The sequence below is a fragment of the Prosopis cineraria genome, unplaced genomic scaffold (assembly GCF_029017545.1).
Source record: "Prosopis cineraria cultivar Desert tree isolate PC_DT_omini unplaced genomic scaffold, ASM2901754v1 PC1, whole genome shotgun sequence".
NCBI lineage: Eukaryota > Viridiplantae > Streptophyta > Magnoliopsida > Fabales > Fabaceae > Prosopis > Prosopis cineraria.
The window spans coordinates 34145359-34164964 of NW_026555332.1; the positions used below are offsets into that span (position 1 = coordinate 34145359).

General features: G+C 33.2%; 2 protein-coding genes across 2 annotated transcripts; one reads left to right on the forward strand and one right to left on the reverse strand.

Moving 5' to 3' along the window:
• The first annotated feature begins 5836 nt into the window (after positions 1-5836).
• LOC129315673 (CLP protease regulatory subunit CLPX3, mitochondrial) lies at positions 5837-15939 on the forward strand. Its single transcript, XM_054959568.1, has 15 exons — positions 5837-7149; positions 7382-7443; positions 7593-7690; positions 7830-7909; positions 8169-8219; positions 9422-9496; positions 9573-9650; positions 11796-11852; positions 12817-12887; positions 13007-13106; positions 13302-13406; positions 13954-14016; positions 14579-14701; positions 14817-14969; positions 15594-15939. The coding sequence occupies exons 1-15, from the start codon at positions 6205-6207 to the stop codon at positions 15666-15668; spliced, it is 2136 nt and encodes a 711-aa protein (XP_054815543.1). The 5' UTR covers positions 5837-6204; the 3' UTR covers positions 15669-15939.
• Positions 15940-16455: 516 nt separating this feature from the next.
• Positions 16456-19606, reverse strand: LOC129321399 (probable fructokinase-5). The gene is made up of 5 exons (XM_054967147.1): positions 19425-19606; positions 17982-18392; positions 17763-17897; positions 17008-17124; positions 16456-16911 (listed from the first exon to the last, which is right to left on the reverse strand). Exons 1-5 carry the CDS (start codon positions 19593-19595, stop codon positions 16774-16776), a joined length of 972 nt encoding a protein of 323 aa, XP_054823122.1. The 5' UTR covers positions 19596-19606; the 3' UTR covers positions 16456-16773.

Sequence of the window (19606 nt, forward strand, 5' to 3'; positions counted from 1 at the left end):
CAATCTTCACCAGTAACACAATCTACAAATAACATATTATTTATAAATATTAGTTTTAATTTTTGAAACTAATAAAATAATTCTAATAATAGAATTAAAAATATAACATAATTCCTAATCTCAATCTTAATACAAATCTATAGTTAATACTATTAAGTAAAATTTTTAACTCCTCTTTTAATTATCAATAAACATTAATAATCTAAAAATCAACTTCTAAACTAATTTCTATTATCAAAATTTTCTTTTTATTTCATAAATTCGTACCTAAAATACCCAAAAATTAAAAATTGAGTCTCTAGCTTAGAATCATAATCCTATAATCATAATAATTCATTTCTCATCCCAAATAATCATCTAAACCTTAATAAATCAACATATATTTTCAGATCTAGTTTAGAATTTGATCCATAAGTCACAGATTCAAAGATCATCAATAAATTTATACTCTAGAACATTTATTATACTACTGACAACCTCAAAAATCATATTTATTCAACATAAATTCATCCCTCTTCCAGATCTTAAATTTTCTACCACTACAAACTCAGAAACCAAAGAAGAAGGATGACTAAGAAAAATTTTTAGAACACTTACTTAGTCTTGAAAAGCTTAAAATCACACCCTAAATATCCTATTAAAAACTCTTACCTTAAAACCCAACACCGGTGAACTTGGCTCACAGATGCTCTCTCTGCCTCAGCTCACGCACGAAAGAAGGGATGAAGAAATGAAGGAATAGGTGAGTTTTTATAAAAATTCAGTGGGTCCTACATCTTTTTTTATTATTATTTCTTCTTTTCTCTCTCTCCCTTTTTTTTATTTTATATTACTATTGATGCGGCGGCCGAAAGTGTTCACGTTTTCTTCCTTCTTTACTTTATCTTTCTCATACATTTTCTCTTTCTTTCTTTTTATAATAATAATAATAATTTAATAATATTTTTATTTATTTATTATTTTTTTAATTAATTAATTTTTTTAATTTTTTAATTTTTTAATTTTAATTTAGAATTATATCCTAAATTAGATTTAATAATTATTTTTTACTAATTTGCTTACCTCTAAATATTTTTTTAAAATTTCTATTAACCCAAATTAACTATTAAAATTTAAATTGAGATGTTACACCCTCAATATTAGATTCACATCCTTCATAGCACACACCTACACATTGTTGCTACTAATGCTTGATAATGCTACAAGTTTATTTAGTTGTTCGGTAATGATAAATGCAACATCTTGATTTTAATTTAAAAATTAAATTAAGGAGATTATGTATATTTGAGGATTTAATTGAGGTTAATTAATTATATATGCACTTAATTATGATTCAAATTGACTCTAGGACTATTAAGTAGGGTTGTTGGGGTCCAAAATGGATTGCAAGCCCAATAGTATAGGCCAGAGTGGAAGGCCACCTCTATACCATGCATCGCGATGGCTACATTTGCTGTAGCACACAGGCAAAATGTTAAATTAGTATCCAATTCAAAAAGTAAAATAGAAGTGAGAGTTTTTGGAGGTGTTGGGTGTGAAAACCTATTTCTCTACTAAGGTTTTGATGGAAGCATTGATTGTGCATAGACGCGGGGCTTTTAATAAATGAGGTAACTTTCCCTAATCTCATTTCTATATTATAAACATCTCTTTTAGCTAGTCTATGTTATAGGTTTAGCTAGGGTTTTGTTTTTAGGGACGCCCTAGCTATGGGTCTTAATTCTAATGTTGATTTGGGCATAAACAAGTGTTATTTAGGTGGTTTTGATAATGCTTGTTGAAATGGAGTGCTCAAATCTAAAACCTTAAACTAGTTGGGTGAATTGTTATGGTGATTTAAGGTTCTAGATTCTAAATAAGTGAGATATAAGTGTAATGGTAATGAAGATGTATTATGTTGATTTAAGGGATTAGATGTTTGGAACAGCATTGAGGTTATAGATTAATTAACCTAACCCTATGATTAGGGTGTGATTAGTGTTTAATCACAAATATTAATCATGTTTGGTATTATATATTGTATAGATTATGATAGTGATGGTGTTGGTGGAAATAAATCACTTATAAGGGGAAGTTAGCTACTTAAGAGCAAAGATAACCTATACTAATTTGCTATTATGTGTGCTTTGTAATTATTTGTGTGTATTTTTATGAAATTGAGCATTGTTTGAAAATTATTATATTTGAAAATGTATATTTAATGTTTGAAAATTCTTTTACCAAGTGGGATGATAAATATGTATATATGCATTTAGTATAAAATCAATGTTGTTTAGAAGCACAATTAATTATTTAGAAGCTATCCTTGTTTGGAAAATATTGTACACATAACTTGCCTGGGTTTTGAAAGTTGTTTCAGGATTTTGTTGGTCAAAAATTGTTTAGTATCACATGATGCACCCTCATTTGATCAATGAGTGACTTGTCAAGGCTTAGGCTAGCTTACCTTTAGCCGAATGAATTAGTATCAAGTGTGGACTTCAGTCCAAAGAAAGGAGGATATAATGTTAGTAGTCATACATTTTTGTTTGAATTTGTTAGGATTGTTTGGATCATAACTTGTTTGAAAATTATTTTGCATGCTCCACTTAATAGTCATATGATTAGTTATATTTCATGCATTATGGGATCTTACTATTAGTTAGTGGAACCTTTATATATCATTTCTCATAGTTAACATTTTTATAAGGGAGAGTTAAGCCAGAGACACACTAGATGCATAGTTGTGGTATGTGGGACACTACTTTCTTTTGTTAGTCATCATTTGTTTATTAATGTATATTTTGCCAACTTAAAGATTTGACATTGTAAATGAGAATTTATGACTCTATATTTTAGATTGAATTTATATATGCTAGCCATGAGATTAGCTTTTGGCACTCATAGTCTCATTTTGATGTGATCTAAGTATTTGAAGTTATGTTTGGGAGATAAAATTGTGTTTTACTTTACATATAGAGCTTTCCATTATACTTGTGTTGGGTGGCTGTAATCCAACTAACGATTTTAAATATTTGTGTCTAATGTGAGCATTTAAATGAGTGGGTTTATGTGTATGTGTTATGTAATATTCCAAAATTTCAAATCGATTTGTTCCCAAAATAATTTAATCAACACAAAATACTACTTTTGAAATACTTATCATGATAAAAAAAGTATCTATCATGGTAAAAAGAATAAAAGATACTTTACAAACCCTACTATGATGGTAAAGAGTTTACCGTGGTAGTAAAGAGTTCACTTATTACTTTTAAACCCTACCATAGTTAAAAAAAAAATTCTACCATAATAATAAAGAATCAAGTTAACATTATAAATGTTTACCATAATTATAAGAATAATTTCCGAAGTCAACTACCATGGTAGAAAGAATTGAAGATAACAAAATAGGCTTACCATAATAATTTAGGAATATATTTAATTAATTAAAAGTGTACCAAAAGGATCATATTCAAATAAAGGTTTAAAATCCAAAATATTGATATAAAGCATAAGTGATCATGAAACATGATTCTTAGGGACAATATAGACCAAAACAAGTTTATGAAGGGTAAAAAAGTCAAATAAATAATTTCAAAAACTTAAAATATGACAAGCATATTTTTATAATTAGTGCGTCATTCGCCTTCGCCAACGCTAACCATACCACATCAAATGACATAAAGGAGGCCTTTTCCAGTAGGTTTATGTGTCATGGCGCACAGTACTGCCACAACAAGGTGACAAAATAAATAGTAAAATCAAACTTTAACAATGCATAACTTTTCACATAGAAGTTTAAATTGAGTGATTCAAGTGTCTATATGAAACTTATTACAAAATTTAATTGTTGGCTTTGGTTTGGTACAAAAATAACTCCAAATGAAGATTTTATTTACTAAATCCCATTATGAATCATCAAACAATATTTTCCAAACATTTAACCTCATAACACCAACCACAAAGCCAATGTTTATGTATGAACCATTTGACTACATCACATACATACCAAATGACATTTTCAATCCACCCATGTGCTTATACACATAAAAATTACTATAGTTGGATTATAACCACTCAACATAATTTATATAAAAATCAATATGTAAGCTTGCCATAACATGTTTGAGTTACTCAAATTATGCCTTTGAATACTGGATTATATCAAAATAAGGCCATGAGTATTAAAAATTTATCTCATGCCAACATTAGACAGGTTTACTTTAAGGTTAAGAGTTTACATGCTCAATTATAAAAGAAATGCCATAGGCTAGAAAAATAAACATTAATTCAAACAAATGAGGCCTAACAAAAAGAAGGTAATCATAAATCAACACTATGCCTTTAGTGCTTATCTAGCTAGACCATTCCATGAAAAATGTTAATAATGGAGAATGAGACATAAAAGTCTTAGTAACTAATACTAATATGTCATAATACATGCAATACAACTAATCATGTGATTGCTAAGTAGCACATCTAAAATAATTTCCAAACAATTATTCCAAACAAGTTCTAAGCAGATCTAAACAAAAATAAATGACTACCAACCTTATATCTCCTTTCTCTGGACCGAAGTCTACACTTGATACTAACTCACCCAGTCAAAGGTAAGCTAGTCGAAGTCTTGACAAACCACTCTTTGATCAAATGAGGGGCATATCTCTGGGCACCAAATAATTTCCAAATAATAAATTCCCCAAACAACTTCCGAAACTTTAAATAGTTTTCGCTATTGTTAAATGGTTTTTGCTATTGTTGGAAAGAAACAAGTAATTTAATTTAATATTCGATCAAAATAATATTTTCTCACATGAATTTCATTTGAAAATATTTTTTGTCCATATCAATGAAAAATGATCAACTTCTGTTTAGGTGTCAGCTAAATAGCCAACATTTAAGAAATTTAATAGATTGATTACTTTCACACCAACTCTAATAACGTTATAAGTATTTATATCCTTTTTCTCACTTTAAGATATTTGGTCCTCCTGACTGATCATTTTATGAATATTTTTGCCCCTTTTTCAAAAAAAAAAAATAAAAGAAGTAGTATGAATTGGAGTGAGAGGGCCACTATTACTTTTATACTAATTAGATTGTGAACTTGTGATATGTATAGAATTTGAAACAAATTGCTGGCAAAAAAAAAAAAATTGAAACAAATTACATAATTCATTTATCAACGCCGCAAGTAATTTTTTTTTTTGAAGTTTTATAATTTATAAACAAATACACCGATGATGATGATGGTTGTATTAACCAGACTTCTAAATGTCATCAAACCCAGACTTCTAAATATTAAAACTAACTGAATCTGATCACATGTATACCATAATTTTATAGTGATGAGTGTGTAACTTGTGCATAAAGTTATCATTGTATCCGTTGAAAATTTAAAGAATAGCAATGTATTCATATTATTACTAGATCAAAATATTGGTCAACATATGTGTACAAGCAGAAGGGATTATAATTGTTCAAGCATAATATTTTGAGTTTAAGTTTATATGAATAAAAAAAATATCTTTAGAAAATATATTCTTATTAAATTTGATGATGCTTGAATCCGACAATCATTTAGCTTAAAAAACAATTACTAGATCATAATGTTGCTGTCACCTTTACTCTTGAAAAATATATAGATTTTCCATCTAAATTAAAAAAAAATTTAAGTTGTAAAAATATATATCTATATATATGTATATTTAAAATTTACATTATCCATTACTTTGAATGTTTGTGTTTGAGATCGGCTGCTAGTCACCTTCCCTCTGCCTAAATACTCGTAAAACGGATGAAGTTGAAAAGAAGGATACGGTCAAACTGTCAAAATTAGGGACCAAACACCGAAACCATCAACTTCTCCATGCTTTGCCCCCAACGGGTAGGGGTAGAGGGAGAAACAAATAAAGAGCACTGTGTTTCTTTCTTCTCCGAGAAACACTCCTCTTTTTCTTCGTGCTCAATCCCCTCTCATTCTCTGTTTTTCTTTATTTATTCTCTCTCTTTTTCTGTGATCACATGCTTATTTATCCAATCTCGCAGATACCCATTTTTTTTTTAATAATACAGATCCCAAGGTTTCTCATTTTCTTCTCTTAGCTTGAATTCTTCATTGGGTCATTCAAATTAGTTGTATTGTCCACAAAGAAAGAGTGTATAGTTCAATCTGTCCGTCATTTCTCGTTCTTCTTTTGCGCATTGAATCCAAGCAAATTCTCTATGTCTCGTATTTTCTCGAGATGGTGGAAGCTGAAGGAAATGGCGATTCTTCCTTTTGGAGACACAGGGTTGGCTGTTTCAGTACGGACTGGGAATAACTGGAAGAGGTGCAATTTCAGGTTCAATCAGGTGTGTCCAATCTCGACCCACTTGAATTGCCTCCCAATTGCCGTTCGTAGACGTCGGGAATCGCATATCGGAGTTCAGGAGAGGTATAAGTGGGACCAAAGTGGCTCCGATGACACTCACAATCCGACTTCACAGACCCGCAAGATTCGGGCCGATACTAACTGCCCACGCTGCGCCAAGCACATGGCCATCCTGTTCTCTAATCACCATTTCCCCGTTTCTTCTGGTTCCGATTCCGATTCTAACCCTCGGGCTTCTCTTCAAGGAGAAGGGGGTTATCAGGCTGTAAACATTTGTCCTAGCTGTGGAACTGCCTATTATTTTCGACCTTATAGCATTGCTCCTCTTCAGGGTTCCTTTATAGAGATAGGGAAGGTGACTAACAGTAATGTTAATAATACCACTAATAGAACGTCAAAGAGAACTCATAGCAAAGATAATATTCATGATGGAGGCTCTGGAGTTGAAGATTATGATCATAAAAGTAATAGCAGTGATAAGCTTAGAGTGACATTCTGGGACACTTCAAGATCGCATAATGGTGAAAATGGGGGGGAACCACCAGAAAGCTGGCCTCCCCCGCTACCAGGTTTATCTAATGGGAATGGGTTGACGGCGCATACTCCACCAGCCCCGCCGTTTGCATCAGGGCTGAATGCCATTCGAACTTCAGGGGCACGGCTAGGTGGCAGAAGCGGGGCTAATAAATTGAAGACTGTTTGGGGGGGCTCCAATTTGGGCAAGGAGTTGCCCACCCCGAAGGAGATCTGCGAAGGTCTTGACAAGTTTGTTATTGGCCAGGACAGAGCTAAAAAGGTATGTTAACCTCAAATTTTATTAAGAACAATGCCCCCTATTTTATCTAGTTTACGTTAATGCTTATTCAGTACACTAACAATATTTAAGCAGTTTATTATTCCTAGCCTAATAAGACATAAACAATAGTGTATCAGTGCTCCTCTAGTTTTATCTTAGTAATCTCAGCAAATGCACTGTTCCAAATTATGGGCTAGGATGATCTCACAGTTGCTCCGTGTTCGCATTCAAGGTGCTTTCTGTAGCTGTTTATAACCACTATAAAAGAATATACCATGCCTCTCAGCCGACAGGGTTAGTTCTTGCACTGTGTGTTTTATTTTCCTATGTACGTTAATGGTAATACAATTGATCCTCCTGAGTTTCTTATTTCCCCTTCTTTATAATTCTTAGTTGAGGAGGTATTTATTTGCTATGACTGAAATGGTGGATTTTATTACTAGGTCAGGGGCAGAGTCAGGAACTTCAGAAGCATTGGATGTTGATCAAAATGTGGAGCTAGAAAAGAGTAACGTTCTATTGATGGGTCCAACTGGATCAGGTACAGTTTGCAATATGGCTACCTTTTTGTTGTACTCGATAAATGAGAAACAGTTATATCCACATGGTTAAAATGCTATTTGGTATAAGGCATCTGGAATTACATGATTGCCTTGCTTATTTGAATTTTTGACAAATAGGGAAGACCTTGCTTGCAAAGACACTAGCTCGTTTCGTGAATGTTCCATTTGTCATTGCTGATGCAACAACCTTAACACAGGCAAGTATGCTAGAATTTGGCAGAGCAAGAGTTAAATGTAACCAAGTGAGATCATGCTGATATCTTCTTCTGCCAAACATTTGAATTTCATCTCATATATATTAGATGAACTATTGTTGTCTTCATGCTTCCTTCGTTCAAGTTTTGTATACAACTGAAAATCTAAGCACTTGACAATAGATTCCATGGCTGCTCAAGATTTTGTTGCTCAAGGAATATAGTTTTGGTGTTATTGACAAAAGAAGAAATTGGTTTGCAGGCCGGTTATGTTGGAGAAGATGTTGAATCAATCCTGCATAAACTACTTGCGGTATATGACTTCTTTCTGCTGACATCATGTTCCTGTAATAAAATTTCAAGTCTTTCTTTTCTAGGAATGTGCCTGTTGATGGCTTTTGCGACCTTATGTAGATGCTTTGATGAAATCTGAAAAGGCCATTGTGAATCCCTATTAGCTCAAAGAGAAGAAAAATTTAGCTTGTGCCTTCGATTCCTTTGTGCTCACACAGTGTAATGTATCTATTTACTTGTGCAGTCAATTCATGAGTTGGAAAAAAGCCTGTTTTTGTTGACTCATTATTCTTGGAGGATGTGTTTGCATAGTAATACTTCAGGGTTGATGTTCTTGGACATGATCCGGAAAATTTTGTTAGAATTTGTGGAGTGGCAAATAGTGACATGAAATCTGATCAATGTTTTTTTTTCTTTTTTTTTGCCTGGTGATATTCTTTTGTCTCAGCTATATTATTTACTCTATGCTCCTTCAATAACCTAAATCACAAAGAAACTGCTGCTTTTATAAGATCTTCATTTATCTTGCTTTCCAGGTATCATAATCTGGACTGTGTCTATTGCTCGTAACTCTTTTGTTGTCTGTCTCTTTTGTATTCAGGAAGTTAATCATTTAATTAATACCTAAATTTCTTAAGAAATATAAGGTTTGGGTGTCCTGCTATTCCTGTTCCCTGATGGCTTTATTTACATGCTTTAGTAGTTTGCAGACACAATCAATTTTTTTTATCAATTGTTGAATGACTTAAATATATATTGTAGATTGTTTTGTAAACAATAGGTTGATGAGGGTTTGTCCTCGGCACTAAAATATCCTCTTTTGACTTGTTTTGTGGGCATTGGTAGCAAAAAAGGTGGCAAGACTTGTGGGGATTTGCGATGTTCATTTAATTTGGGGTCTCTGGATTATGTAGAATGTTAGAAATCCTTGAAATTTTTTTCCTTGATGACCCGAATATTGACTTTTTATTTTCTTGCCGGTTTGTTTTATTAATCTTCTGTGCTTTAATCATGTTCTTTTCTACTAAGAATGTCTACTTTTGTTTCCAATCTTTAGCGACTGAGGTACTTTCTTTGATTATAGCTTCTCTACGTATATTTAGATTTTATTTTGTTTTATTTGCTGTTTGCTTTCCGGAAGATTGCATCAAATTTTCTCCTTTTGTGCTTATCATTGTATTCTCAAATAAATATCATGTGTTCATCAATCTTGCTGCACAGGCAGCAGAGTTCAATGTTCAAGCAGCTCAACAAGGGATAGTTTACATTGACGAAGTTGACAAGATAACTAAGAAGGTATCTTTTCACATAATTGAAAGGTTCATGATTGTACATCCATTCTATCTTTCTAAATTTATGAGCAATATTACAGGCTGAGAGCTTAAATATCAGCCGGGATGTTTCAGGCGAGGGTGTTCAACAGGCTTTGTTAAAAATGCTGGAAGGAACTGTGAGTAAAACAATTCCATACTTGTTGTTGATTGGTTTATCTACTCTTTAACTGAAATCTGCTTCATGTTGTTATATGCTCCTTTGCATATTCTTAGCAAACCGTAGGTCTTTATCACCACCACCAGCATTTGAAAGTCACTTCTTGTATATACTGTAACTAAATACAACTGTCTGGCATGCAGTTTGTTATCATAGGATCTGATGGCAATTTGAGCTTAATAGCATGTATTCTTGTTGGTTCTTAGGTTCAAAGGATTCTTTACATGCGTTAATTAGTTGCAGGATGCTGCTATCTTGTACAAGTCTCAGGCATTGAGAACTGTGGAGTGAACTTAAAAAAGCAATTAGGAGAGTTATTTGACAGGATGGTAATAGTCCGGCTTCTTCTGCCCCTTGGACTTGAAAACGAAGTCTTCTTGCTCCAGAAGTAAATAAACGGTGCTCTTGCTATTTTGTATGCTTGAGTAACACAAGCTAATTCCAGTCTCTCATCTTTGGCTATCTTGCCTCCCAAGAATTCCTCCAATATTAAACTTCAGTCCAGGCAAAGAATTCAGTCTTGATTTTCTAAGGAAATTATGCTTGAATTTCACTAATCTGCCCCTTAAAAAAATCCCTAGACATTTCATGTCCAAAATAGTAACTGTGTGTGTGAAAAATGATGAGTGAATTGTAAATTATTTGAGAATGACTTTTGCTACTATAACTTTCCCAACCATGATTTTTCTTTTTATTTCTAAGAATTTGACCTTGAAATAAGAAATTTTATTGATACTAGGTATCAAACAAAAAAAAAAAAACATATTCAATTAAATAGAAATGGATACAGAAATAGTGTATTCCATCGTTTTTATGGTTACTTCTTAAATAGCGAGGTCCTCTCTATACACTGGAGCCTCTTCTCTCATTTAATCAATGTTATTGTTAACTCATACATTTCACACTCCTTGGTTTTACCCATGAAATAGCTAGTGAAAAGCCTTTCAATGTGAAATAATGAAATAGACTCCTTGGTTAATACTTGCAATGTGGTTCGAAGTTCTGGCATTCTTAGATCTTAAGCTTGATTTCTTGAAGATTTTATCAGCCAAAACCCCCCCAGTGGACGCTTGAATATCTTTTTGTGGTTTTTTTTTTTGGTAGACTTTATTTTAAGATTATATGTCTGTTTCTGTTCTTAACATTTTCAGTTTCCTACTTTAGATTATTTGTGCTAAATGTTTATTAAAAGCTAATTTTTGTATCATTGTTGGTATCAATTTAATCATAGCCCAAACATTGAATAATAATTGTTTAGATTACAAGGGTGGGGACGGGGTGACCAGGAGAGGCCATGGCCACCCCTAACTTTTTAATTTTTTTTTTCTTAGTAAAATGTGGGTATTATATAATTTCGATCTCTTAAGTTGGCACATTATAGAAATCTTGAGATGTTAGAATTCTCATTTCAATTGTATATATAGTTTTTTATAGATGTATGGTGCAACTGTTTCATTAACTTGGAGATATATAGTTGTCATAGGATTTACTTATTTTAAACAAGATAATGCTACACATGCTCTTAAAGCATTGATATCATTTGATTTTGCTTTCATTTTATATTTGATGAAAGAAATTATGATAATTATTACTAACAAATTTTGTCAAGCATTACAACAAAAATTCCAAAATATATTGAATGCGATGTGCTTGATATCTATAATAAAATCACTTATCTAAATGCTAAGAGGTTATGTTTGATCTCATTAATGTGCTGATGTATTTATTTACTACGATTATCAATTGAAAAAAAATTAAATAGTAAATTCAATAAGCAAGGAAGAGAGTTTTTTAGATTGAATAGAACTTTAGATCCCAATGATACATTTAAACCATTCGATACTTGTAAAGAAGATGAAAGTTTTACGAATTTAATGATTTTTATGTCATGAAAAATCAATGAGCGAAACTTAAAAAAAGGTATATATTTATTTTTGTTATATATTTATAAAATTGAATATAAATATATATGATGAAATATTTATGTTATGTTAGTGCGATATATATATATATATATATAACTTTCTTTCAATTATCATATTTGCTTTGTCATCTTGAATTTTCAACCCACCTAATAAAAATTTCTGGCTCCACCCCTGTATAGATAGTAAGTGTTCCAGAGAAAGGAGCAAGGAAGCATCCAAGGGGTGACAACATACAGGTATGTTATTAGAATACCTTTGATTCATTCATTTCATGCTTGAACCAGGATCTCGTTAGAGGATGAGGATGTTTCTCACTCATACCTTATTTAAAAAGGACAGTGCAATTGCCTTATGGTTGACAGCGCTGGTGACAACTTTTATGGATGAGTGCTGAAATAGTTCCTTCTTCCTAGTGCTATTGTTTATATACGAAGAATAATTATTGATTTCCCTCTTATGGTCAATAAATACATGTCTTGGTAATTGAAAGAAAATTTTGATATTACATATTAAAGTGTATTTATAATAATGGTTGAAAAATCAAAAATTTTAAAAATACTGACACCCATTCAGTGAGTGTGTTGATCCATTCAATTTTATTTATTTTCACTGATAATGAGATAATGGAGAATTTTGAAATTTCAAATAATTACCCACTAAATAGAATTACAATTCTCCATCTATTAAGAAAATGAAGACATTATGGATAGTTTCAAAGCCTTTTAATAATTACCAACTAATTACAACATTCTAATTTGATGCTTAACTTATTGTTTTGTGGAAGACCAAGAGATCAGACTCCAAAAAACATGCACAGGCACCACTGCAAGCAGCTAAATCTCTCCCTTCTATTTTGTTAAAGCAGTACACATATAGTAACTGAAAGGGTATTGCTAACAAAATAAACTTCCCTACTTGGCCATTTCTTGCTCCAGTGAATTTCATACCTCACCCCAGTGTAACCAGTTTAGAGTTTCACTGGAACAGTTAGATCTGTAGGCTTTGGATGACTTAAGGATAGATAAAGGGAAAATAGAAAGCAAAATAAGTATTTGTTAAGCAACTCTTTTATCAAACTCAAGTATTTCTAAAGAGGTTGATAATCCAGTCTCCTTTCAAAAGCCCAAGGCAATATGTACTTGATTCTAGTAACATATATTTATTGCTTTGCTGAATTTTCTTACATTTTTATATATGCAGATTGACACAAAGGATATTCTTTTCATATGTGGTGGAGCATTCATAGATCTTGATAAAACCATTTCAGAGAGGTAAATCTTTCTTTGTTTTGTGTTATTGATGTTAGTTTTTATTTGGTTCTTCAAGAGTATTATTGTTTTTTCCCCCTTAAATGGGGCTCTAAATTTTAATACTTTATGAATTCAACTAGACGAGAGGATTCTTCTATTGGCTTCGGAGCACCAGTTCGTGCCAATATGAGAACCGGTGGAGTAACAGATGCTTCCGTAACATCATCTTTACTTGAGTCGGTGAGAATTGACCTTCTTATCTGAACAATAAAGATATTTCTGTATTGGCAATTGCCTTCTACAAATAATGGTACTTCAATGGTACTATCTACTTACTTCACCCTCTGGCCCCAAAGAAATTGTACAAGTAGCAATATGATTATTACGGTTGATAAACTTCTGCTTGAGTCTAATAGATGCATTAGCAATTTTCAGGTAGAAAGTTCTGATCTAATTGCATACGGTCTCATACCAGAGTTTATTGGACGATTTCCAATCTTAGTGAGCTTGTCAGCTTTAACTGAAGACCAACTTGTGCAGGTATTACTTCATTTTTATATCTTCTACTATCCTGTCTTATCCATTTATAATATCTTTTAACGTTTCGTGCTTATGTGATTAGTTCATCTAGCCATTTCTTGAGGCATTAGTTTATATGATATGGCTATCTCCTTTATATATCAATGCATTTAGGTTTTGGCTATCTTCAATTTGTTGTAAAAATTAATCCTTGTCTTTGCTAGAGTTTAGATAGTGAAATCTAAAAAGAAAGAAAAAAGTGGTCATCTCACACGTGCAAGCACATGGTTAATAGTTAATTTTTGATGGAAAAGGAAGAAAAATTTTGATAACGATGAAAAAGTCGAATAATGGATTCTAGAGGTATCTTTTATATTACTTTATATGTACAAAACAAGGTTGTGAATTTATAGATGCTGCAAGCAGTATGACATTTATGTTAGTTTAGACTTTTTTTCCAGTGGGGCTCTTAGATTTAAAGTGTATGATAGCGGAGGAATGAGTTCAAGTTCCGTATGTTTATGCTAAGATATCTCACGTAATGACACACAAATCTTGGTTTTTTCAGGTTCTCACAGAACCAAAAAATGCTCTTGGTAAGCAGTACAAGAAATTATTTGGCATGAATAATGTAAGCACATCTCTCTTCCCCCCTCCCCCCTACTCCCTAGTCCCTAAATCACTTCATCAACAGAGCCAGATAAGCTCAAACCAAATGAATATTTATTTCCTTTTAAACTTTTACCATTGGTATTGTACAATCCATATAGTCGATTCCATTTAGTGAGATAAAACTTGTTATTATTGTTTTGAACTTTTACTCGCAAGAATAAATGTACCAATTACTGTTACAGTCTCCCACTTCCCCAATTAAAGTATTTTCCTAAATTCCTATATCTTTCTTTCATGTTCTAAGCCATTGCTTAGCGTCAATCTTCAACCATTCTACCATTTGATATGAACTTGATTTTTAGAAACCTGATCACCTGATCGAAATTCACCTAGGATGGTTTGGTTTGTTATGTCTTCTGTTAAGTTACCTTGTCTGAACTGGTAACCCCCTGCCCTTCCCTTCCCTATGAGCTCAGCGCACTTGAGTGATTTGCATTTATTTATTCATCCACTCATTCGTTTTGGTTGTGAATAGTGAGTGGGATACGTTAATGATCTGAAATTCTACCTCTACTCTACAGGTAAAGCTACACTTTGTTGAGAAAGCGCTGAGACTTATTGCCAAGAAAGCAGTGGCCAAAAACACTGGCGCCAGGGGTTTAAGAGCCCTACTGGAAAGCATCCTTAATGAAGCCATGTTTGAAGTATGAAAGAGTTTATTGCTTTTATATAATACCTGGCTATCATCAAACGTCGAAGATGGTTATTTATCTTTATTCTTCATGGTTTTCTCATGTGTTCAACGCTTCTATGCACAAGGTTCCAGATGTTATGACAGGAGATAACCGGGTTGAAGCTGTTGTTGTTGATGAGGAATCTGTAGGACCAATTAATGCTCCTGGATGTGGTGGCAAAATTCTTCGTGGAGATGGTGCTTTGGAACGATACTTAGTTAAGCTGAGAGATTCAGTGGTATGATCGTGTATCTAATTATGTGCTGGCTTGTGCCCTATAAAGGATTATGTTGTATTGGTTTCTAGGCATCGCTTTAGAGTAAATTACTATCCCTTCCTTTGAAAGTTGACTTAATTACACTTCCTCTCCTTTATAGCCAAAGCAAACATTCATCTTACTGGAAACCGAAGAAAAATGCTAAAACTAATCTGGGTTTGACATTAAGGAAACTTTTTAGCTCTGTTTTCTAGTGGTCAATGAGCCGGTGCCACATGTTTGAACTGAAAATATCCTATAAAACTTTTGCATATGTTAATTCCCTTTTATTTGCAGTCAAACGGACATAATGGAAGATAGTGGTTAATGAGAGGAGTTTGGTCGAAAGTGGTAACAAATCATTGACCCCCAAAAATGGAGCTGAAAGGAACTCTGAAAATCTAGTTGGATCTATTTGTAGCAGATGTCTCTTTGTACTGTCTAAAAGGAAGTTCAAATACATTTTCATAATGAAAAGGAAGACGATGTAATTCTGTCATATTTCCTTGTGGATATGATTTACTTCGGTTTGAGGAGCAATAACATACGAGTCATGAGTATTTTGAAGATTATTAGTTGATCCAATTGGCTTTGTTATTTTTGTAGGTTAAAGGCCAGATAGGTGAATCAGAGTTACAGGAAGGGGGATCAGAGCTTTCATCTAGAGCCATCAGCATATAATATTTCGTATTGTTAAGGTGTATAATTTATCCTTGTAATTTTTATTTGTAAAATTCTCATTCAAAAGGTGTTTTGATCATTTCTTGTATTTTACATGGCTTCTTTTTGAAGTCCATTGGACCAAACACGTTTAGACGCTCAGAATAATAAAAGAAAAGGGGAAGGGTATATATAGCATTGCTAATTTAGGGGCACATCATGGAAATTTTTCATGTGGTTTTTCTATTGATGCTGAGACACGAGAAAATCCAATAATATACAATTTTTTCAATGACTTCTATCCAAATTTTATTTTATTTTTGCATATTGCACCTGGTATTGTGGGCCAATTTGACTCCAACTCTCTCATCGAGTATTTAATGTGAATGCGATTTCAGTACTCGGTTGCATTTTCTTCTCCTCTTTTTCTCCTTTGTTTACATATTTTAGAACTGCAAGCATTCCTTGCAATTGTATCTTTTAAACGTCTTGTTCACCAAAACGGATTTAGACCAAAGATCTTCAATGTTTGTCAGCATGCATCAAAGGTTATGACAGTACATGTCATCTTGCTCAAATTTTAAAAGGATGTGACTAGGCCCAAGAAAAGAGCTCTTTAACCCTAATCCTATGGTATCCAAAGGACCAGGGGCTTTTGTTTTGTCACCTGAATGAAAGGCTTGTTGTCTTGTCAATTGAAAAAAAAATAAAACAGAAGGAAACTCTCAAGTTTTAAGATAAACATTAATAATAAATAGAAAGAGTTGTCATGAGAATATTTTATATTTCATATATTGATTGTGGAGCAATAAAAAAGGATTGTGTTTGCCTTGTGCTAATCAAAGGGGACCTTAAACGTAAAACACTGCAAGATTAAAAGTCACCATATCTCTAAATCCTTAATTTAAATAAACAGATAAAAAAATTTATTATACTCAAGTCACCTAAACTTTTAGCTAAAAAAAAAAACGATTGCTTATTGCCCACGCTTCATAAACCATACCATCTTCTTGTAATCCCTCAATTTTTTTTTAAAAAATATTAACTCGAAAGTCTGAAATTTAAAAAAAAAGGGGGGGGGATTTGATCCACTCATCAAAAAATTTCAAAAAAGGTAGGGATAATCTTATTTGCCACTAGACTTGGAGATGAGACTCTGTGCTTCTGAGACACTTGGAAGTGCAGGAATGGCTCCTTTCTGTGTTGTACAGAGTGCTGCGCAAGCATTTGCAAATTTCAGAGCCTCTTTCAGCTTTGGTTCATCCTGCAACACAGTGTGTTCAATGAAATATCAGGAACACAGTAAATCTAACGCTGGATCTTGCAATTAGAGAGAGAGAGAGAGGGAAGAAAACAATACATCAGATATGTAGGGGTTGTTTGCCACAGAAACAAGAAGTGAACCAACAAAAGAATCTCCAGCACCAGTTGTGTCCACTGTATTCACTTTGAACCCTGGAACCTTGCCTTTGAATTTCTGTATTCAAACAATATGATTCATGCAAACATATATATGTGGAGTTTAGATCACTTGTGCAGTTACATAAAAGATTTATGTGTAGACTAGGTTTATCATAAGTAGATACAAGCGAGTCTCAGGGTATATCTGATGTGATTATGTGACTTTGATGGGACCAGACATTACTCAATTTTTTGTGCAAAACTCTATCCTTATTGGGTTTACCTGAGTTTTTTTTTTTTTAACCATCTTTTATCTTATACTATCCATTAGTTAGTCTATATTATAAGCCTTTAATAAAGAGTAACCTCATATCTATCCATTGCTTTCACTATTTTGGGAGAGATATTTTCTACTATCGGTGGAGCCTACTTCTTGTACTTACAAAAAAAAAAGTAACTTTATACCTACAAGATTCAAATTTGGAAATGTTACTTAAGAAATATCAAGTTCTTTCCTTTAAATTAATCGTTATAAGTGAGAATCTCTTACTTACAGATTTTTTTTTGTGATGAGACAGAAAAAAATAGAATCATTCAATCATAAAAGTTCTTTGAAATTTGAATGGGACCATGAGTCAATGGTGACAGAATTCATTCTCCTCAAGAAAATGTGTATAAATTAATTCAACAAAACAAAAGGGAATAGTATAGTACCTTGGTGAAGTATCTGCAACCCTTTTCTCCATCAGTGACAATAAGTAGCTTCAACTTATCATGCCACAGGGACAGAACAACATCTTCCTTTTCAGGATCTCCTTGGGTAAGAAAGTTCACTTCATCATCACTTAACTATACAGATAATGATAAATCACGCTGAGATTTGCAGACATAAGCCAAATTTGAAGACTAATCATATAACAAGAAGTTTCATACCTTGATGAAGTCAGCTTCAGACCAAATGCTCTTAATGCCAGACCTAGCAGCTTCAGCAGAAGGCCATAAAGGAAGCCTCACATTAGGGTCATAGGAAAGCAAAGCTCCAGCTTCTCTTGCAGCTTTCATGGCTGCCATGTGAGCTGATCTGCAAGGCTCAGAGATGAGACTGATAGAGCCATAATGGAATATCTTGGCCTTCTTGATCATGTCCATCTTCAACTCAGAATCCTTGAGAAGCATGTCTGCACTGGGATTTCTGTAGAACATGAACTCTCTCTCTCCGTCACTCCTCAAAGTCACAAAAGCTAATGCAGTTCTTGCATCTGCATCAAAACAAACTCCATCTGTATTCACACCATTTTTCTTTAGTATATCTGCTAGCATCCTCCCAAATTCATCATCTCCCACCTGTTTCACTTCATGTTGCAGTTATTATTGTTCTAAAACTGAACCATACTATCTGTCTGATATTTTGGAGTATGGGGAGTCCGACCGAACCAAACCGAAAGTAACCGATTAAAACCAAGTACAAATGAGGTCTACTTCAGTTTTTACCCACACTCATCCAATCAGCCCAGAATTCAAAAACCATAAGCCCAAAATCAAAATAGGTTTTTAAATTATTTCATTGCTTCCTTCTCCTTCAACAAAAACGGAGTTGACGATGCTAATTATGGTTAAAAAAAAATCTTGAAATATTTTTTTCTCATTTGTCCTTGAGAGATTTTTTAAATTAATGGAGCCAACTAATAATTAAAAATTATCAACAAGTATGCCTTATATAAATTCCAGAAAAAAATATTTAAAAATAAAACAAATCATTCAAACTTGATTCACACTTGAACCAAACCAATTCAGTAAAAACTGAATAGTTCCCAAGTGCAGTTGAACCAATTGTTTTGATTTGGTTTTTGTACAAAAAGCCTGACATATGTAACCACACACCAACACTACACAAAAGCACACAAGCCCACAGGCACTACCTAATAATGATAATTCCACTAGTCACTTGGGGATAGAATTCACATCCTCTTTTTTTTTTTTTTCAAAGAGACGCCAAATGCCACTGAGCTAACAGGTTCTTGAGAAACATATAAACACTTTGATTTTAGAGAGATAAAGTTATTCAAACATAATTTTGTCTAAAACCTTAAAGGGCACCTAATTCTTCTTTCTATTCATCCAACCACCAATCTTCCTATTGATGCATAGATCAAAGACAAAAACGGCATGAAACAAGGTTGATCATGTATCCTTCATATGACATGGTTGGTCCCATTCAGTATAAAAGGGGGAAGAGATTCTTTTTCTTTATCTCTCTTTTTTCATGATCACTATCATGTTATCATGTCACACTCTCTTATGACATATCAATTTAATAAGAGCATATATATGATGATGATGATGACAGAGGGATGTTTGGAGAGATTATGGAGTGACCTTGCCGATGAAGGCCGAATTACCACCAAGTTTGGCAATGGCACAAGCCACGTTGGCAGGGGCCCCACCAGGGGCTTTGATGAAGCCTTGAGACTCAGCCAATGAAACTCCAGATGTCATAGGAACAAAGTCTATCAGCATCTCACCGAATGAGATCACTTGTGAAGCCATATCTGGCTCTG